Source organism: Vipera ursinii (assembly GCF_947247035.1).
Source record: "Vipera ursinii genome assembly, chromosome: 4".
NCBI lineage: Eukaryota > Metazoa > Chordata > Lepidosauria > Squamata > Viperidae > Vipera > Vipera ursinii.
Genome location: NC_139514.1, coordinates 12,327,762 through 12,350,530, shown reverse-complemented (window position 1 = coordinate 12,350,530; position 22,769 = coordinate 12,327,762). Strand labels below are relative to the sequence as shown.

The window sequence follows — 22,769 nt, the reverse complement described above, 5'->3', positions numbered from 1 at the left end:
GAGAGACCATGTATTTTATACATCTGTTCTGAGGAACACATCAAAATGACCTGTACATAAAAATCTTAAGTTTCGGCAGCCTACATTTTTAAATTCAATGTGGATATGTATGTTTAGAATGATCCTCTACAAGAATTTTCTGACAAAGCACAAGATGAAAAAAAAATCCTTCTGCCAACAATGTGAAAGGCAGACAGTTGACCGTTAATCTAATAAAATAGTCTGAAAGCCAGATTTTGTATTAAAAAGAAGATGGAAACTGCCATCTTTGGGTAAAAGCTTTGCAATTTCTAATGCACCATGTAGCAGATAAGACCTTTTTGGCTCCTGTTAGTCTGATGCCCTTTTCTAAGTGTATTCTTAATTCTATTATTAATTATTTCAGATCCCAAAAGAAACTTTAAAACCTCACAGGATACAAAGGTGGCAGGAAAACTGAACTGTTGATACCTAAAGAGGGAACATATAGAAGAGTTAGAAATATAGTTCCCATTTTTGTTTAATTCTGTGCAACCAAATTAAAATAATATAACACAGGAAACAGGAAAAAATATATAAAACATACGTATACTGGATTAAAGCATACATTCTTTCACAATTAATAAAAGACTCTTAATGTCAATATTCCTGTGGCAGGCCAACTTTGAGGCATATCATTTTTATAAAATATCCAGGATGATACTTCTTTCATAGAATTATAAACTTGCATTTGATAATGACACCTTTTTGTAAGATTTTAAATTTTATTAGGAGCTGTGGTGTGCAGTGGTTAGAATGCAGTATTGCAGGCTGACTCTGCCCACAGCCAGGAGTTCGATCCTGACCAGCTCAAGGTTGACTCAGCCTTCCATCCTTCCATTGTGCTGACACTGTAAATCACCCAGAGTGTGCTGTAAAGCACTATGGGGCGGTATATAAGTCTAACTGCTACTGCTATTGCTATTCAGAGGCTTCAAAGAGTGAGGGCAATCCCTTACTTTTCCCATCCTTATATTTCACTTCTCCCTAATTCTGCCCTTTGTTTTATTTTAACATTGCCAAACCTAAGACGTATTTTACAAGGACCTACCTCTCTAGGTAAAGGTAAAGGTTCCCCCGCACATGTGTGCTAGTCGTTTCCGACTCTAGGGGCCAGTGCTCATCTCTGTTTCAAAGCCAAAGAGCCAGCGCTTGTCCGGGGATGTCTCTGGTCATGTGGCCGGCATGACTAGACGCCAAAGGCACACGGAACGCTGTTACCTTCCCACCATAATGGTCCCTATTTTTCTACTTGCCTTTTTTACGTGCTTTCGAACTGCTAGGTTGGCAGAAGCTGGGACGAGTAACAGGTGCTCACTCTGTTACGCGGCACTCGGGATTTGACCCGCCAAACTGCCGACCATCTGATCGACAAGCTCAGCGTCCTAACCCACTGAGCCACCATGTCCCTCTCTAGAGAAAGCTCTAATGCTGAGAAAGGTGGAAGAAAGGAGAAGAGGATAACCAATATGTCCAAATCTCCCTCATGCAGATGTGGACTAACACTGTAGGACAAGGGGCTATTCTCTTTTATGGAAAAATGGAAAATCTAGTACGAGAGCTGGCAGATACTCTGCATTCCTAACACTTTTACAAATAGACCTTGAGTTAACAGCCCTAACTGAGCCTGGCAATGATAATAGTAGGCTGTGACATTCATAATACAGGTCACCATGTGACTGGATTCGCCTTTACAACCTATTCTGCAGCAGTCGTTAAATGAATATGGCAGTTGTAAAGCACCAGGCTCATTAAACAAATCCATTGTTTGCTATGGGCTGTTGTTTTTTTGTTGTTGCTAGAAATCAGCATAATGATGGTTTCTGACAAAACCATCACAAATCACGGTCACATGACCCTGAAGTGCTGCAAACAGCCGTAAACACAGACCAGTTGTTGAGCACCCCAAATGGGGTCATGTGACCACAGGGCAGGGGGTGATGTTGGAACTTCAAAACTGGGTTGTTAAATCTCTTTGGGAGGATTTATCATAACTATGAACAATTGGTAAGCTATGCTAATCTAATGTTCTCTAGCTGCTTTTCTGTTCTTGCTGTTGTCCGTGCCAGTCTCTTCAAAGCTCTCCAGCATTTTATTACAGCTTGTTTTGCTGCCAGGAACAGAGGTCCTATTAAGATTTTATCGTACAACTTGCAGAGATTGCCCATGAAAGGTTTTTAATAACGCGAATAAGTGCGTTTGTTTGAATTCTGATCCCGTAGCATTCCTATTTTGGCAAATGAGTGAGACGTCAAATCTCATAATTTTTTAAGTGTTGGACTGGGTATAATGGGAGATGAATTCCAATACAACTCATGAGCACGAGCCTGGGGAGGGCTTAACTCAATTATCCCTCCTGGTTTGTACTAGTAGGAATCTGGTGAAGATCTCCAGAACTAATCAGCAAAGGATGACGTGTTGGACACAATCAGTAACAATAAAATTACAGAAAAGTACAGAGGTGTTTCAGAGAATGCCAACAATGTGATCATAGGTGTTCAAAACCACTTAAAGTTTGCCTCTTCCACCAGTAAGGCATTCAAAGATGAAGTTAAAATTCAACTAGATCCATCCTTCCATTTATTTGCTTGTTTTCTTAGATAGATATCCATTTTATGCCCAGAGTTCCAGAATGGCATTGATAGTACCGTCTTCTCAGAGAGCTGAGACATCTGGGACATAAGACTGAGCTGAGATATAAGGAGTAGCTTAAGGTTACTCAAATAGTTGTTAGGACATGGGTAGAAGGTTAGTAAGCCTGCGTTCAAGATCTGAGAGCTATTGTGGGATGGGGTGAGCTTCTGTCCTTCGCTCCAGCTCCTGCTGGGGTCATGAAAGAAGCCCCCAACCGGGCATTCCCAGGGCAAAGCTGATGTCACTTTCAACCCAGAAGCACCTCGGTGCTTCTAACAAGAATGCAAAACTCAAAGACTTTCCATGGACTACATAGATTTGAAACTGTGTCTCTCCAAATTTAGCCTTAGTCAACACTCTAAATCAGTGTTTCTCAGGCTTAGCAACCTTAAGAGATCTGGATTCAACACTGAGGATTCTCCAGCCAGCATGTTCCTTCCAACTGTTTCAGAAAAAGCCTTTCATTGAAAATCTGTCTAGCTAAAGTATAATTCAGGATGTGATACACTACCAACCCGTGTGCTTAATTTATGATTTGCAATATTATGCTATCAAGGCAACTGCATTATTCATAAACTGGCTACATACTCAGCATATATTATACCTGGGGGATGTTCTTCCTGAGTAACCTCTTTCCCAGTGCCATTGATAATAATTTGAAAAATAATATATGGCATCCAACTTCAATATGGAAGAATCTAAGTAGTTACTATCCTAGTCAATACTTATTTATTATATGAAAAAATATAGAAAAATAAACTGTGGCCCAGTTGGGTTAGAAGAGTGAGAGAAGATTGGGTGAGAGAAGATTTAGCGAATCCTCATCAGGTTTTGGTAGAAATAATATCAAACCAAGAGCACCTGAGCATCAAAGACCCCACAGTTCATCCCTGAGCTTCTATTGATACAACATTAAATAAAAATATTTTATATGAATAACCCCTCTTTTAAATTACAAATAATAATGAGAAGACATTGTTTCGTAATTTTGCAAACGTATCTAATATCTGGAAAATAATTTTGATTTCAATAGACTCCTAAGACAGTTTGGGGGTATCCCCAAGGTTCCTTGGATAGGTAAAGTATTTTGAAATCTTCTGGGTTTGCACTTCTTCCTTGACTTTATAGTGCTCACTGAAATGTGATCGTGGGCTGGCGGGGTGAGTTAAATATAGCAAAGGAAAAAATAATGTGTTATCCTGATGGTTGGAAGGCATTGGGTCTTTAAAATTAGCAGTAGAGTGTTTTGAACCTGCTTGAGATGCCTAGGTGAAGCATGCTATTTTCAAGTTTTTATCCTGTTCCTTTCCTTAAAAACAGGCAGTCCTCAACTTACAGCCATTTGTTTAGTAACTGTTCAAAGCTACAACAGCACTGAAATAAGTGACATGATCGTTTTTCACACTTAAGTCTGTTGCAGCATCCCTGAGGTCATGTGATCAAAATTTGGATGCCTGGCAACTGGCATATATTTATGACCGTTGCAATGTCCAAGGGTCACGGGATCACCTTTTGCAAACTTCTGACAAGCAGAGTCAATGGGGAAGCCAGATTCACTTAACAACTGTGACACTAGCTTAACAACTGCAGTGATTTACTTAACAATGGTGGTAAGAAAGGTCATAAAAGGTAAAGGTAAAGGTTTCCCCGCACATGTGTGCTAGTCGTTTCCAACTCTAGGGGCCGGTGCTCATCTCCGTTTCAAAGCCGAAGAGCCAGCGCTTGTCCGAGGACGTCTCCGTGGTCATGTGGCCGGCATGACTAGACGCCAAAGGCGTACGGAACGCTGTTACCTTCCCACCGTAGTGGTCCCTATTTTTCTTATTGCATTTTTATGCGCTTTCAAACTGCTAGGTTGGCAGAAGCTGGGACGAGTAACAGACACTCACTCTGTTATGCGGCACTCGGGATTTGACCCGCCAAACTGCCGACCTTCTGATCAACAAGCTCAGCGTCCTAACCCACTGAGCCACCGCGTCCCTTGTAAGAAAGGTCATAAGATGGGGCAAAAAGTCACTTGACAATTGCCTTGCTTAGCCATAGAAATTATGAGCTCTGCTGTGGCTGTTAGTCGAGGACTTCCTATATTTATGCACAACTCAAGGCAGCATACCTAATGTTTGTACCTCTGTTTTTCTCCACAACAATCAAGTGAGATAGGTTGATGAGAGGGAGAGGGAGAAAGAGAGGCAGAGGGAGGGAGACAAGGTCAGAGAGGGAGGAGGGACAGGGACAGACAAACCAACACACACACACACACACACACACACACCCAAAGTCCCCCAACCGGTTCCACACTTATGCACGCGGAATTAGAATGTCCCATCTCTCCAGTTACAAGAGTTAATCAGTGGGATGACTTGCCTCCCGAAATTGTAGATGCGCCAAGCCTAGAAAGTTTTAAGAAGAGATTGGGCAACCATGGAAACTAGTCAAGGAGAGAAGCAACCTAGAACTAAGGAGAAACTTCCTGACAGTTAGAACAAGTAACCAGTGGAACAACCTGCCTCCAGAAGTGGTGAATGCTCCAACACTGGAGGTTTTTAAGAAGAGACTGGACAGCCATTTGCCTGAAATGGTATAGGGTTTCCTGCCTTAGCAGGGGGTTGGACTAGATGACCTCCAAGGTTCCTTCCAACTTATTATTATTATTATTTGTCTGAAATGATACAGGGTTTCCTTCTTGAGCAGGAGGCTAGACTAGAAGACCTCCGAGGTCCCTTCCAGCTTTATTCTGATTGAAAATTCTGATTAATAAAGGAGAATATTTGACATGAGGGGTCCTTCCTGGCTGCTCTCCGAGCTCGCTTGTTTTCTTCCAGACGTTCCGTTACCCAAACTAGGTAACACCCTCAGTGTCCTGATGTTGTTACCCAGTTTGGCTAATGAAACGTCTGCAAGAAAACAAGCGAGCTCGGAGAGCACCAAGGACCCCCCCTTCAAAGTTCTGACTGACTCCAAGGCGCTCTAAGAATCCATCTTCTCCCCCAGGCTGCCCAACAAGAAACTGGGCGGCTCCTGTCTGGGCAGGGCGAGCGCCGAGCCCGGCTGGTTGTTGGCCCTCGGCCAGCCGCAGCGCAAAGCAAAAAAGGCCGGCTGGCAGGGCTGAAGCCGAGGCGGAGGCCGGCCTTCACCTCCCGGCTCTGCCTCATTCTGAGGAAAGGGAAGAGCCGCGGCCAGGAACGCTGCTTGCGCATGGAGCCTCTCCGGCGCCGCAGACGGGCTTCTTCTGCCGTCTCCATGCCGACGCGGGAGCAGATCTTGGGAGAAGGGCGGGAAAATAATAATAATAATTCCCGCATCCCTCCCGACCCGACCCGACCCGTTATTTCTGCCAGGTCCGCCCGGGAGGATCGTCTGAATGAACCCGAGCGGCGTTTCCCCGCTTTCTGATGAGGCCTCTCGACCGCCCACAGCCTGGCCGACCGCGGGTCCGACTCGCTTGGCTGACTTTGTGCCTGGCCGCCCAGTGGGCTCTGCAAAGTGAGTGCCTCGCCCGCCTCTCCCTTCCAGGCCCGGGTTGGGACCGTATGGAGATTGGGGGGACGTGGGTGGCTGGGTGGGGGAAAAAGAAACACCCGTCGTAGTCGTAAGTCGAGGACGTAGTCTGGTTACACCTGGACGCTTTTGAACGGGTGTCGTTTCGCTCGCGCAGGGGATAGGCGGCGAGGGGAAAGTTGGCGCCTGTTGTATTTCTGCCTGACGCGTCCTGGGAGCAAAGCCGTTGCCAACCAGATGGGGTTGTTTTGTTTTGGGGTTGCCTAATGACCACCCCCTCAAAAAGATTGTAAAATCAAGTCAAGTCATACGACTGACCCATTTTTATGACTGTCGCAATTTGCAACCTTGATGGGCGGGCTCCATTAGAGTCGTAAGTCAGGAACTACCTGTCACCGCAGATCCGTCATCTGCTAATTGGACTTTCTTTTTACCCCCTTTCCTAATATTTATTTTATTTTTATTTTATTTTATGTTGGATTTCATTTGGTTTTGTTGTTTTATTGAAACACTCGTCGTAGTCGTAAGTCGAGGACGTAGTCTGGTTACACTTGGACGCTTGAACGGGTGTCGTTTCGCTCGCGCAGGGGATAGGCGGCGAGGGGAAAGTTGGCGCCTGTTGCATTTCTGCCTGACGCGTCCTGGGAGCAAAGCCGTTGCCAACCAGATGGGGTTGTTTTGTTTTGGGGTTGCCTAATGACCACCCCCTCAAAAAGATTGTAAAATCAAGTCAAGTCATACGACTGACCCATTTTTATGACTGTCGCAATTTGCAACCTTGATGGGCGGGCTCCATTAGAGTCGTAAGTCAGGAACTACCTGTCACCGCAGATCCGTCATCTGCTAATTGGACTTTCTTTTTACCCCCTTTCCTAATATTTATTTTATTTTTATTTTATTTTATGTTGGATTTCATTTGGTTTTGTTGTTTTATTGAAACACTCGTCGTAGTCGTAAGTCGAGGACGTAGTCTGGTTACACTTGGACGCTTGAACGGGTGTCGTTTCACTCGCGCAGGGGATAGGCGGCGAGGGGAAAGTTGGCGCCTGTTGCATTTCTGCCTGACGCGTCCTGGGAGCAAAGCCGTTGCCAACCAGATGGGGTTGTTTTGTTTTGGGGTTGCCTAATGACCACCCCCTCAAAAAGATTGTAAAATCAAGTCAAGTCATACGACTGACCCATTTTTATGACTGTCGCAATTTGCAACCTTGATGGGCGGGCTCCATTAGAGTCGTAAGTCAGGAACTACCTGTCACCGCAGATCCGTCATCTGCTAATTGGACTTTCTTTTTACCCCCTTTCCTAATATTTATTTTATTTTTATTTTATTTTATGTTGGATTTCATTTGGTTTTGTTGTTTTATTGAAACACTCGTCGTAGTCGTAAGTCGAGGACGTAGTCTGGTTACACTTGGACGCTTGAACGGGTGTCGTTTCGCTCGCGCAGGGGATAGGCGGCGAGGGGAAAGTTGGCGCCTGTTGCATTTCTGCCTGACGCGTCCTGGGAGCAAAGCCGTTGCCAACCAGATGGGGTTGTTTTGTTTTGGGGTTGCCTAATGACCACCCCCTCAAAAAGATTGTAAAATCAAGTCAAGTCATACGACTGACCCATTTTTATGACTGTCGCAATTTGCAACCTTGATGGGCGGGCTCCATTAGAGTCGTAAGTCAGGAACTACCTGTCACCGCAGATCCGTCATCTGCTAATTGGACTTTCTTTTTAGCCCCTTTCCTAATATTTATTTTATTTTTATTTTATTTTATGTTGGATTTCATTTGGTTTTGTTGTTTTATTGAAACACCCGTCGTAGTCGTAAGTCGAGGACGTAGTCTGGTTACACCTGGACGCTTGAACGGGTGTCGTTTTGCTCGCGCAGGGGAGACGGCGAGGGGAAAGTGGCGCCTGTTGCATTTCTGCCTGACGTGTCCTGGGAGCAAAGCCGTTGCCAACCAGATGGGGTTGTTTTGTTTTGGGGTTGTTGGGGGGGGTTTTTGGAACAAGGTGTTAGTGGCCGTTTGGTTCTCTCCCCCCCCCTTCCCAGGTCCTTTTCCCTCCCTCCCTCCCAGCTGCTCAGTTGTTGGCATTTAAAACAACAAAGATGATCAGGGGACTGGAGGCTAAAACCTGTAAGGAACGGTTGCTGGAATTGGGTATGTCTAGTTCAGGGGTCGATCAGAAGGTCGGCACTTTGGCGGGTCGAATCCCGAGTGCCGCGTAACAGAGTGAGCGCCTGTTACTCGTCCCAGCTTCTGCCAACCTAGCAGTTCGAAAGCACATAAAAAATGCAAGTAGAAAAATAGGGACCACTACGGTGGGAAGGTAACAGCGTTCCGTGCGTCTTTGGCGTCCAGTCATGCCGGCCACATGACCACGAAGATGTCCTCGGACAAGCGCTGGCTCTTCGGCTTTGAAACGGAGATGAGCACCAGCCCCTAGAGTCGGAAACGACTAGCACACATGTGCGGGGGAACCTTTACCTTTACCTTAGTTCAGGGGTAGGCAACCTTGGCTCTTTTATGACTTGTGGACTTCAACTCCCAGAATTCCTCAGTCAGCATGGTTGGTCCACGAGTCATAAAAGAGCCAAGGTTGCCTACCCCTGGTCTAGTTTAATGAAGAGAAGGACGAGGGTTGGTGGACATGAGAGCCGTGCTCCGATATCTCAGGGGCTGCCACGAAGAAGAGGGAGTCAAGCTCTTCTCCAAAGGGCCTGAAAGCAGGACGGGAAGCAATGGACCGAAACGAATGACCGCCGTTTTCGCCTAATGACCACCACCTCAAAAAGATTGTAAAATCAAGTCAGGTCATACGACTGACCCATTTTTATGACTGTCGCAATTTGCAATCTTGATGGGCGGGCTCCATTAGAGTCGTAAGTCAGGAACTACCTGTCACCGCAGATCCGTCATCTGCTAATTGGACTTTCTTTTTACCCCCTTTCCTAATATTTATTCATTTTTTATTTTATTTTATGTTGGATTTTGTTTGGTTTTGTTGTTTTATTGATTTGTGAGGCCGTCCAATCACTAATTTTCAACGTGCAAGCAGCTCTCAAAGACTGTGGCAATGAGCGGGTGAGAATGCCAATTTCTCTCAGTTATATTCTTGTTTCACCTTTTTTCCAATTTCTTCTTCCTCTCCCCCCCCCCATCCTTTTTTTTTGTGTGGTAAGACGTCAGGGTTTGTTGGACTGGGCAATGTGCTGCACAGAATAGGACAGGTTTAGGGAACTTTGTCTCTTTTATGACTTGTGGACTTCGACTCCCAGAATTCCTGAGTCAGCGTGGTTGGTTTGGGAATTCTTGGTATTGAAGTCCACAAGAGCCAAGGTTGCCTACCCCTGGAATATAGGGCATATCTTTTATGTACTTGAATTTGGCATGGAAAGGAATACAATTCGGGCTCCCAGAAAATGCAATATCCCATCTTGGAAGATTAGATTTCTGGCAGAAAATGGCCATTCGATACCCTGGATTCCCTTAACATGTGATTTGCTTTATAATCATCATAAAAATGGTTGTAAAATTGAGTTAGGTCACATGTTGACCTGCTCAATGACTGCAGTGGCTTGAAAACAAATTTCTGGCCTCAGTTGCAGTTGTAAGTTGAGGACTGCTCGTATCTGTTAATTGTTTTGGGTTGTCCATTCTTAGGGAAGTTGGGGCTAGCCAAGGGAATTAACAGAGATAAGCCAAACACACCTAAATGGCTATTTTTATGACAAATAAATTTACTTGATGCCTGGATGGAGAAGTGCAGATATAAATAACATGCTAAAATGTAAATCTGTAAATTTCATACAATAGCAATAAATAGCAAAAAGTGGACAATAGCTCAGCGGTTCCCAGCCTTTGCAGCTTGGTAGCCCAGCTAGGGGGGGGGAAGGGGAACTGGGCTGTGTGAGTGGCAGGCTAGTGCGCATGCACATGCAGCTTGACGTTTGGAAGTTGAGCTGTGTATGTGCATGTCTGCCAGCCCACTGCTTGCGCAGGTTGAACTGCGTGTGTGCATGTGTGCCAGCCCACCACTCGCGCAGCCCGGTTCCAAATAGGCCACGGCCCAGTAGAGGCCACGGCCCGGAGGTTGGGGACCCCTGCAATAGCTGACAAAAATGTTTCAAAAAGCAGCACAGGTAAATAAATCCTTCTTTAGCAACTGCTTCGCTCAGCGACTATTCGCAATTACAACAGTGATGAACTTTATGATACAATCCTCGCACTTAACGGCTTTTGTGGGTCTGTTAAGCAAAGGAAAGCTGAAGCTGGGAGAGAATGTTTCAAGACTAGAGTAACGATTAGATTAATTTGATGTAATTATTGATTTTCCTGGTTTTTGGCACTTGAATTTCCCTTTGTAAAGCGAAGTTATAAATCTAAATATTTTTTTTTGTTCTCATGACCTCCTTCAAATTTACCCTTTTCACTCTTGTCCTTTGCTTTTTCCAAGAAAACATGGTCATTGTACCTCTGCATGAATAAATAATAAGGCAGCATTGAAAATTAATATCCCTTGTGCTCAGTGCTTTTTTTGTAAAAGAAAAAGGTGCCGGAACTCACCCATGTCATACAACCCACCTTGCCTACCCTACAAGGTTCCATCCCAAAAAGGTGCCGGAACTCCATTCTGGGCATTCTATGACAAAAAAAGCCCTGCTTATGCTAATATAAGAACTATCTGATGCTCTTGCCTTCTGTTTCCTCCTCTCCAGTCCAAATAACTGCCGCTTTTATATTGTTTTAAGAGCAGAGGCATAAGTCAGGACTAATTTTCCCGGTCACGGACAGGATCGGTGCGGTGGGAAAGTAGGATTTAAGAGAGAGAGAGAGAGAAAATCTTTCCCTTCTCAAAAATCCATTTCTCCCTCTCTGAGGCCTTTGTCTTAACCCAGGGGTAGGCAACCTCGGCTCTTTTATGACTCATGGACTTCAACTCCCAGAATTCCTGAGTCAGCATAGCTGACTCAGGAATTCTGGGAGTTGAAGTCCATGAGTCATAAAAGAGCCGAGGTTGCCTTGTTGTTGTTGTTACTTGCGAAGTTGTGTCCGACCCATCGCGATCCTATGGACAATGTTCCTCTAGGCCTTCCTGTCCTCTACCATCTTCTGGAGTCCATTTAAGCTCACGCCTACTGCTTCAGGGACTCCATCCAGCCACCTCATTTTCTGTCGTCCCCTTCTTCTCTTGCCCTCAATCTTTCCCAGCATTAGGCTCTTCTCCAGTGAGTCCTTCCTTCTCATTAGGTGGCCAAAGTATTTGAGTTTTAGCTTTAGGATCTGGCCTTCTAAAGAGCAGTCAGGGTTGATCTCCTCTAGGACTGACCGGTTTGATCGCCTTGCCTACCCCTGTCTTAACCCAAAGCAAAACGTCTTTTTCTGCACACATGCAAAACACGCAGAGCGATTGTTTCATGGAGAAAAATGTTGCAAAGAAAGAACTGCAGGTCATTAATGACCACTCTTCCCCTTTCCCAAAGGGCAAATGTCAGACCTGCCAGCACTTAAGCCTCTAATTAGAAAAGATCCTTACCTCCATTTATTGAGACGGGTGTAAATTTTATTAGAAGGCAAGTGTATGGCACTAACACATAGCCAGAACTGAGAATTGTGCGCCAAAATCCCTAAGTTCAACTTTTCCCTCCCTTAACTGCCTCCCATCGCTGATCCCCCCCCATGACCAATCAGGTCCAGGCAAGATGTTTTTAGAACGGGCACATTGGTTGGTATGCAGCCGCCTTCTTCTCCCAGCCAGGTGACCTTGCAGCAGCATCTTGGGGAGATAGAGCACTACTTTCGCTTCCCCCCCAGCATCCCTCCTCCCATCCGCCCTCCCCCAAAGTTCATGACAGACTGTCCCTGCCTAATAGGTGAAGCACACAAGCAAGTGTAAGGTGGCACCTGACAGCAAGTATCTCTGGGAGCATAGTTTGCAAGACAGGAAGTAAACAGGTAGTCCTTACTTACTTAAAGCCTTGGTGGAGCAGTGGGCTAATGCCTCCTTAAGTAACACCAGCTACCTGCAATTAGTGCAGGTTCGCATCCCACCAGGCTCAAGGTTGACTCAGCCTTCCATCCTTCCGAGGTAGGTAAAATGAGGACCCAGATTGTTGGGGGCAATAAGCTGACTTTGTAATAATGCCGCTTGGGGTGTGTGTGAAAGCCCTAATAAGCAGGCATATACATAGAATGAAGGCTATTGCTAAGCTTGTAAGCCGCCCTGAGTCTTCGGAGAAGGGCGGGATATAAATGGAATTAAAATAAAATAAATAAAATAAAATTGCTTAATGACCAGTTGAAGTTCTGACAGGCCTACCTAGGGGGCACTTATGACCTGGGTTTGAAGTTCCAATGGTCAGCCTGCCACCTTACAGTCACATGACTGCACTTCACATAATTGGCAAAAACGTTGGCTGTTTGTAGTGTCCTGTGGTCACATGATCATGTTTTGCAACGGTTTTGAGAAAACCCGGCATTGACTTCTGGTTTACAGCAAAACTGCGCCCATAATAACAAACCTTTGGTTCACTTAGTGTTTGCAGTGTTTGCTTAAGGACAGCAGATTCACTTAACAACGGGGGTGATGTGCTTAATGACCACTACAATTAAGGTGGTAAAATTGGGACAGTCATGCGACAGAACTGCTTTACAACTGCAACAAGTCATGACCATGCTACGTAGGCAGGCTCCATCATGGTTGTTAACTTGAGGATTACCTGTTTCTGGAAATTTGTATTTTATTTTTAATGAAAGAATACAAAAGGAATTCTGTAATGGTCTGTGAGAACTTTGAGAGAGAAGAGCCACAGCCTAGATCAGGGGTCATTACCGGGCAATGGGCTGTTGGCCACTGGACCACATAAGTGGCTGGCCAGTGCATGGCACGTCATGCCGGCACTGTCATCGCTGCAAACGCACATCCCCACTCATTGTGGCATTGCAGCGGTGCTAGTGTCGCCCAAGCATTGCGCAGGCACTCATGACCCCGTTTGTGTTGCATGCGCAATCACAACCCTATTCGTGCATGCACAGCTCCATTCACACGTTTGTGTGCTTGTGTGTGTAAAGGCACCTCCATCCCTCCCTGCCCCGGGCTGCCAACCTAGATAGGTTGGGGTGCCCTGGCCAAGATAACTATCATACAAAAGGTCTCTCAGCCTTTTGGAAAAGGAGTGTGTTGGAAGGGACCCTCCCTAGTTTTCTAAAGAGTGAAAAGGAAGAAGCAAGAAATACTTTTAATCTTGAAATATTCTATTACTATTTTTTTTCTTTTTACAACCATGTGACGCTGAGCTTGTCGATCAGAAGGTCGGCAGTTTGGCGGGTTGAATCCCGAGTGCTGTGTAACAGAGTGAGTGCCTGTTACTCGTCCCAGCTTCTGCCAACCTAGCAGTTCGAAAGCACGTAAAAATGCAAGTAGAAAAATAGGGACCACTCTGGTGGGAAGGTAACAGCGGTCTGTGCACCTTTGGTGTCCAGTCATGCCAGCCACATGACCATGGAGACGTCCTCGGACAAGCGCTGGCTCTTCGGCTTTGAAACGGAGATGAGCACCAGCCCCTAGAGTCAGAAACGACTAGCACGCATGTGCGGGGAAACCTTTACCTTTTAATCCCTTGTATTGGGGTGGAGTTGGGGCAACTGAGTGAAGCTGAGAATTTATTGGTTGGATACCCTTCCTGACACCTACACAGAGTTCACAGTACATATTTTCTCTTTGTGCCCTGATAGAAGAACATCTATCGCTACCTAGGGTTGAACTCTCAACCTTCTGAGTGTGAGGTGAGCATTAGAACATCTAAGCCACCCACTGCTTGCAAGATTCTGTTACTATAACCTTACAATAAAGGTTGGGTTAGTCCCGTGGTTTGTGCTTGTTCTCTGGACTACTTTGAGGGGCTGTCAAATTCTTTAGGTTTCTCCCTTTTTTTTTCTTCTGTAAAATACGTATGTATGATTCTTGAAGATTGCCTGGACAAGTCCCTGAAATTTTCTTGGCAAGGTTTTTCAGAAGGGATTTGTTATTGCCTCCTTCCTAGGGCTGGAAGAGGGTGACTGGCCCAAGGTCACCCCTGCTGGTTTTGTGTCCAAGGCAGAACTAGAATTCACAGTTTCCAAGTTTCTGGCCACTTAAACCAAACTGGCTCTCTCCTTCCTTTAGCAAAGGAAATTATTGTTCTAATTTTCTGATAAACTAATTACAATTGTTTTTGCAATTTTTTTGCACTTGGTATTGCGGCATAGTTCGGCATTTAGAGGTAGAGATTTTCAGCCTATTTTTGCAGAGGACACGGTACTGAACATTGCCTCCATTGTTCTTTTGATGTGCAACCTTGCAGATTCACTGGCAGGCAAACAGGTCATTAAGGGAAAGCCTCTTTTGTCCCAAGACTTAGTCTAATAAATTGCTGTTCTCCAGAAATGCAGTGATTTCTAATTTAAATTCAAAACAGTGAGTCAACAAGATGGAGTGAAACATCATGTTCTGACATCTGGATTTATTTGTTCACGAGGCTGAAGATGCACTACATAGTTATTCAGACCTGCCCTCGTTTACCAGAAGCACAGGATTTGGTGTCAGAAATCCACCATTTAGTACGCTCACAAAAATTAATTTACTTCTCTACCCAACCTTTCATATTCAGCCTCTCCTTCAAACTGAAAGCAATATTAGTGAACTCATCTGCATAAAATAATCTTCTAATGGATAATAACCATGGGAGGCCGGTTCTCCCTCAAACTTTGTGTGTGAACCTTTCTAACTTCAGAGTTTTCTTCTTCTTGTCACACCAAGCCGGAGTCCTTTTGCTTGGTGTGCAGGCCCAATGAACCACACCCAAAAGGTGGAAAGGAGTAAGACTTTTATTTACAAATAAAAGGTTATCCAGACTCAAGTTCCAAAATGAGCATACCCTTATGGACCCCATTTTATACAATTTTGAAAAGCCCACATTACCCTGAACCAGTGACAGAAACACACATCATTATAAAACCAATCCTCAAAAACATCATGCGTACATTTCAGTAGCCGTAGCACAGGTAGTACCAGGTCACAATTCCTGGATTTAACCGAGCCAGTCCATGGTTTGAGCAACAGATGTCTGAAACTCCGTTCTATTCCCATAACTTTTATACACTACATTGAGCTCAGCTTTGCAACATGTCCCTGTAATTTTTTTAGCCATAAAACAGGTAACCCTCCATTTACAAGAATTTGGTTAATGACCATTTGAAGCTACAATGGCAGTGAAAGTAATTATTTGCCACCGGTCCTGGCTTCGACTAGCACAGTCAAAAGGGGAAAGCCAGATTCGCTTACCAACTGCATGTTTCACTTAGCAACTGCAGTGATTTGCTTAACAACCAGGGCAGAGAAGATTGTGCACGGCTTACTTAACCACTGCCTTCCTTAGCAATGTAAATTCTGGTCCCAACTGTGGTCACAAAAGGAGGATCACCTGTATGGAAGTGCTTTACCACTGACTTCTTCTAGAATGTTTTTTCCAACTATCTCAGTCAAGGCTACAGCCTTGAGATTTCCTAGGCTCCAGGACCAACTCTGCCTAGTTGGGCTTTGCTTTGTCTCGCTAGATTCCAAAGAACTGATTAAGGTTGTTGGGGTGGTTTCCTTACTGGCAGTTTACATTGGCACCATTCTCTCATTCTTTGAGCAAACATTGCAGGCCTTTTCTTTTAAAAAGTTGTACAATGATCTTTCTAGTGCTGGACACAGCTAGGTTTTCCTGCTTTAGCAATAGGTTCCTATTACAGCAAGAATATCAGAATTAGAATAAAGCTGGAAGGGACCTTGGAGGTCTTCTAGTCCAGCCCCCCCAGACAAGCAGGAGTCCCTATATCATTTCAGACAAGTGATTGTCCAGTCTCTTCTTAAAAGCCTCGAGTGATGGAGCACCCACAACATCTGAAGGCAAGCTGTTCCACTGGTTATTTATCCTCATTGTTAGGAAGTTTCTTATTTCCAGGTTGCTTCTCTGCTTGATTAGTTTCCATCCATTGTTTCTTGTCTTGCCTTCTGATGCTCTGGAAAATAAATTGATCCCCTCCTCCTTGTGGCAGCCTGTCAAATGCTGGAATACTGCTATCATATCCCCCCCCCTAGTCCTAGATACACACACATGTCTGTGTGTTTATACAAGGTGTATGTGTATATGCTTATGTATATGTGCGTGTCTGTGTCTGTGTATATGTATATGTATATACATACGTATATATGTATACATGTATACGCACACACACACACAAACACACACATATATATATATGTTAGAGATATAAGAATCTTCAAACTCTGGGATAAATAAAAACAGCTGTTTATTGTTAAGGAATAAAAACAATAAAACAACCATTCATAAAAAACAAATATCTACTGCCTTAGCATATATAGGTTCCATCCAAAAAAGGTGCCGGAACTCCGTTCTGAGCGTTCTGTGAGAAAAAAGCCCTGTATATAGATACATATATATATATATATATATATATATATATATATATATATATATATATATATATATATATATATATATATATATATATATATATATATGTGTGTGTGTGTGTGTGTGTGTGTGTGTGTGTGTGTGTGTGTGTGTGTGTGAGAGAGAGAGAGAGAGAGAGAGAGAGAGAGAGAGAAATATAGTTAGATGACAGATAGATAATAGGTAGATCAAAGGGTATGTGTCTGTGTGTATAGGGTGTATATGTACTTTTACTGCTCTTTTTCAAAGAAAATTTGATTGGTAAACCTGTTTTTGTTGGATGTGACACAAGTATGAAAGAAGCTTTTCTTTGCCATGATTGCAGTTGTATAGCTGAGTGATTATCCCCCGATGTCAACGTTGTCATTTCTATTATTTTTCTTTTGTTGGTTTTCACTCACATATTTGCCAACCAAAGTGACAGTTGTGAGATGGTGAGCAGTTATATAAATCAATACATTAAGTAAATAAAAAAAAATTGGACGTTATCTTTGAAGATGCTTCAGATGCCTACCCTAACATATTGAATTGTGGTAGGACCTTGCCCACTGCTTCAGCCCTTTCTTCTCGATAAGCCACAGGTATGATGATCCACCCTGTTTACTTGGTGACCCTTTATTTCCCCCCTTCCCTGTCAGGATCCAAATATCATCCTTCATGCTTATCCACATTAACATACACAAGCACAACTGCTCACCTCCAATCAGAATAACAGAGTTGGAAGGGACTTTGGAGGTCTTCTAGTCCAGCCCCCTGCTCAAGCAGGGGACCCTGTACCATTCCAGACAAATGGCTGGCCAGTCTCTTCTTAAAAACTTCCAGTGTTGGGGCATTCACCACTTCTGGAGGCAGGTTGTTCCACTGGCTAATTGTTCTGTCAGGAAATTTCTCCTCAGTTCTAGGTTGTTTCTCTCCTTGACTAGTCTCCATCCGTTGCTTCTTGTCCTGCCTTCAGGTGCTTTGGAGAATAGCTTGACTCCCTCTTCTTTGGGGCAGCCCCTCAAATACTGCAGCACTGCCATCAGGTCACCCCTAGTCCTTTTTTTCATTAAAATGTTTCATTTCACTTGGTCCTGGAACATTTTGTTCCTGCTTTCATCCTTTCAACATCACCTTGAGGGACACCAAAGCAGTTCTTACAGAGTTGCCAGGAGAAATTCTAGTTTCTCCTGAAACAAGAAGCAGGTGATGATGAGGAAATAACCTGGGATCTAAAATCACCGGTGGTTTAAAGTATTTATTTATTTTATTTTAATTTTAATACCATTTATATCCCGCCCTTCTCCGAAGACTCAGGGAGGCTTTTGACAGTATCTTCTACTGTAGTGTTTCTCAATCTGTGCAACTTTTAGGTTAGGGTGTCCGGGGAATTCTGAGAGTGGAAGTCCACCCATTTTAAAGTTGCTTAGACTGAAAAAAACCTGATACTAGGTCATCAAGGAAGCATCACAGACTAAATGAGCCTTGGTGGAGCAGTGGGCTAATGCCTCCTTAAGTAACACCAGCTGCCTGCAATTAGTGCAGGTTTGCATCCCACCAGGCTCAAGGTTGACTCAGCCTTCCATCCTTCCGAGGTAGGTAAAATGAGGACCCAGATTGTTGGGGGCAATTAAGCTGACTTTGTAATAATGCCGCTTGGTGTGTGTGTGAAAGCCCTAATAAGCAGGCATATACATAGAATGAAGGCTACTGCTAAGCTTGTAAGCCGCCCTGAGTCTTCGGAGAAGGGCGGGATATAAATGGAATTTAAATAAATAAATAAATAAATAAATAAATAAATAAATAAATAAATAAATAAATAAATAAATAAATAAATAACAGCTCTCAGAAAAAGATTACTATAAAACCTGACCTAATAAAGATGACGCAGTGGCTCAGTGGGTTAGGACGCTGAGCTTGTCGATCAGAAGATTGGCAGTTTGGCGGGTCGAATCCCGAGTGCCGCGTAGCAGAGTGAGCGCCTGTTACTCGTCCCAGCTTCTGCCAACCTAGCAGTTCGAAAGCACGTAAAAAATGCAAGTAGAAAAATAGGGACCACTCCGGTGGGAAGGTAACAGCGTTCCGTGCGCCTTTGGCGTCTAGTCATGCCGGCCACATGACCACAGAGACATCCTCGGACAAGCACTGGCTCTTCGGCTTTGAAACGGAGATGAGCACCGGCCCCTAGAGTCAGAAACGACTAGCACGCATGTGCGGGGGAACCTTTACCTTTACCTTTAATAAAGATGATGTTGTTTTCTCCATAGCAAGTTGAGAAGAAAATGAAGGGTATGAGTTGAAATCATAGTACAGGTAGTCCTCCACTTAACAACCGTTCATAGTGGCTATTCAAAGTTACAACGGCACTGAAAAAAAGTGACTTGTGACTGCTTCTCACACTTGCGAGAGTTGCAGCATCCCTAGGATAATGTTGTCGAATTTCGAACTCTTGGCAATAGTAGTTTATGACCATGCATTGTGCCCAGTGCGTTGTGATCGACCTTTGTAACTCTCTTTCAAACAGTCGGTGGGGAAGCCAGATTCAGTTAACAACCATGCTACTAGCTTAACAGCTGCCATTATTCACTTAACAACCATGGCAAGAAGTGTCATAAAATGGGGCAAAACCCACTTAACAATTACGTAGGCTGTCTAATTTGGGGCTCATACATTTTGTGATCATAAGCTGAGGACTGCCTGTATTTAAAAATGGTTTGTAGATATTTTTATGCTATGGTTAAAGGGATGCGAGACGGGCCTGTCAGTCCAAAAAATAAAAAAATAAAAAATTGGGAAAAACCTAATTGGGTCGTTAAACTGGGAGGGACCATTGGTGAACTTTGCTTTACCGTAATGCCTCTGTTTGATTTTTCAGCTCTGGGAGGAGAAATATCCTTACTGGTCTCACAACCAAACATCAATAGTTCGTTGGCTGAGGACGTTTTGCTGTCAGTGGCCTATACTGGTGAGGCAAACCCAGTAATTGAGTGGAAACACACATCAATGGCAGGTGGGACAACCAAAATAGCAGAATGGAAGACTGGCTTTTATGCCAACATATCCAGCACTTACAAAGACAGAGTGAGCATTTATGAAAATGGCTCTCTACAACTGCTGAAGGTGGACCTTAAAGATTCCGGTTATTACTTAGTCACGGTGAGAGACGAATTGGGAATCATCCTTTATGGCACCATCCTGTTGAATGTTCATGGTATGGCATGAAAGGACCTCATCTTCTCTCTAATGTCTGATGTCCGCTTTTAGCAGATGTGGGCCCATTGCAAATTTGTGAGCTTTGTTTTTCTAACGGAACATTCAAGGTCCATCTATTGAAAGTAAGTTCCCAACATGACAGCTAGTAGGCCCAAAAGCTACAGTAGATGGGAAACAGTGGCTTGATCGGATAGCCAGGGTTAGTTTATTATTTTTAATTTATATACAGGGATTATAGATCCACTCCAGTCAAGGTGTATCTCCAGTGATACACATCTCCCTGAAGTGTCGGTAAACACAAAATAGATAATATGGGTAGTCCTCAACTTACAAGTGGTCGCTTAGTGACTGTTCAAAGTTACAACAGATCTGCCCAGGGATACGTACAATCTGGTTCCGAAGTTCTGACGGCCAACCATGTGATTGCATGCCAAGCCCTCAGCAGCTGGCCTGCATTTATGGCTGTTTGCAGTATCCTGTGGTCACATGACCATGTTTAACAAGTTTTGCGGAAAATCGGCATTAACCATTTGGTTTTTAGCAATGTCAAATCATAGCAAGTTCGCACAGCGACCTCAGTGTTTGCTTAACGTCCACCACAAAAAAAGGTTGTAAAATTGAGTTGGTCAGGTGAATGACCCAATTTAGGACCAGCACAACTTAAGATCATGATAGGCAGGCTCCAGTAGGGTTGTAAGCATGGAGTAGAAATGGTTGTGTGCATCAGGAATCAGGTATTCCAGATAATAAGTTATTACCCCCCGTAGATAGGGCTCGCAACTTGGGAGTCCTCCTAGATTCACAGCTTTCTCTAGAAGACCATATAGTAGCTGTGACTAGGGGGGCCTTCGCCCAGGTTCGCCTGGTGCGCCAGTTGCGGCCCTATCTAGACCGGGATGCCTTATGTACGGTCACTCACGCCCTTGTGACCTCTCGTCTGGACTACTGCAACGCTCTCTACATGGGGCTACCCTTGAAGACCACTCGGAGGCTCCAGCTGGTACAGAATGCAGCCGCGAGAGTTGTGTTGGGAGTTTCCCGACACTCCCATGTTACACCTCTGCTCCGCGAGCTGCATTGGCTTCCAGTTGTCTTCCGGGTGAGATTCAAGGTGTTGGTAATGACCTACAAAGCCCTACATGGCATGGGTCCGGAATACCTTGGGGAGCACCTGCCGCCGGCGTCAACTTCCCTCTGCCCAGTACGCTCCCACAGAGAGGGCCTCCTCCGGGTGCCACCGGTCAAAGAATGTCGACTGGTGGCCCCCAGGGGGAGGGCGTTCTCTGTGGGTGTGCCGGATTTATGGAACCATCTTCCGGTCGAGCCCCGGATGGCGCCTGACCTTCGCTCCTTCCGGCGCGATCTCAAAACCTGCCTTTTCGAACAAGCTGGCCTGGCCTGATGGGATGGGGTTGGGTTTTACTAATCTGTTTTAACCTACTTTTTAATGTGTTTTAACTTATTCGTGGGCATTTTGTTTAATCGTTTTTAATTTTTGTATCTTGTTTTTTTAATATGTATTGCCCTGTTCACCGCCCTGAGTCCTTCGGGAGAAGGGCGGTATACAAATAAAATTAATAATAATAATAATAGCAACTGCTCATCCAGAAAGCCAGGGAAAACAGCTCTGCTGCCAAAGCTTAGTGGGATAATGAAGGGGTGTCCACAGGATGTGGTCAAAAAAGTCAAGATGGCGGTGGAAATGGTGCAATTGAAGCCCCGACTGTTGTTGTTTTTAAAATTTCAGAACAAACCATGAAATTTCCAGGATAAGAAGCCACGAAATTTCAGAGTTGTAGACAGAGGTTCAGTTGTGGAGATCCTTGATGCTCTCTGGGCATTTTGTGTTGTTTTCTTGCAAGTGTTATGTTACCCATCTAAGTAACATAAATGCTGGAAGGAGTGTGGTTTGTTCTGTTTATACACTAGTGCAGGGGTAGGCAACCTTGGCTCTTTTATGACTCGTGGACTTCAACTCCCAGAATTTCTGAGCCAGCTCAGGAATTCTGGGAGTTGAAGTCCACGAGTCATAAAAGAGCCGAGGTTGCCTACCCCTGCACTAGTGTATTGCCCTGTCAGTGTTGGTAGGAAAGTTCCTGGTAATTCCTTGATTAGGCTGTTGTTTACTGTGTGTTTGTCTGAGTTGGTAGTTCCTTGATTTTTTTTTTGTTTACTGTTTATCATTTACTGCTGGTTTGTCTGATATTAATCCCGGTGTTAATCTCTGCTTATCTGGATGTTGATTGCCGGTGAGGTGCTTTGTTTTTAGTTTTCTGATTGTTTCTTTTGAATGGTATGTAGATGTTGTTTATCTCTTTATCGGCCTGTTAATGGCTGATTTGTCTGAGTGCCAGGCTTCAAGCAGTTCTGTAATGTTTCCGGATTTAGTTGTCTAGGATTCTCAGTTTCCCAGTTAAAACTGTGGTTAGGTCTGTCTATGTGGAATGCAACTGAGGGGCTTTCATCATGTTTTCTGATTGCATCGTGGATGCGCTGTCCTAGTCTTCTGCTTGTCAGTCCTTCATAGTGGCTGTTAACAGTCCTTTCACGCTATACAGGTAGTCCTCGACTTACAACAATTCGTTTAGGGACCGTTCAAAGTTACAGCAGCACTGGAAAAAGTGACTTATGACTGTTTTTCACTGACAACTCTTGCAACATCCCCAAGGTCATGTGATCAAAATTCAGACGCACGGCAACAATTCTCCATGTTTTAATGATGCTTGCAAGGTCCCAGAGTCATGTGATCACCTTTTGTGACCTTCTGACAATGGGGAATCTGCAGAAGCCAGATTCACTTAACAAAACGTGTCACTAATTTAACATCCACAGTGATTCACTTAACAACCGTGGCAGGAAAGTCGTCAAATAGGGCAACATTCACTTAATGTTTTGCTTAGCGAAAAAGAATTTGGGCTCTATTATGGTCGTAAGGAC

At 44.3% G+C, this 22,769-nt stretch overlaps 1 protein-coding gene across 1 annotated transcript in view; it reads left to right on the top strand.

Moving 5' to 3' along the window:
* The first annotated feature begins 5,554 nt into the window (after positions 1–5,554).
* Positions 5,555–22,769, top strand: part of VSTM5 (V-set and transmembrane domain containing 5) — a 20,636-nt gene continuing 3,421 nt past the window's right edge. The window contains exons 1-2 of the mRNA XM_083361940.1: positions 5,555–6,135; positions 19,495–19,830. Of these exons, the coding sequence (XP_083218066.1) occupies positions 6,045–6,135; positions 19,495–19,830 (427 nt within the window). The 5' untranslated portion in view covers positions 5,555–6,044. The remainder of the gene's footprint in view (positions 6,136–19,494; positions 19,831–22,769) is intronic.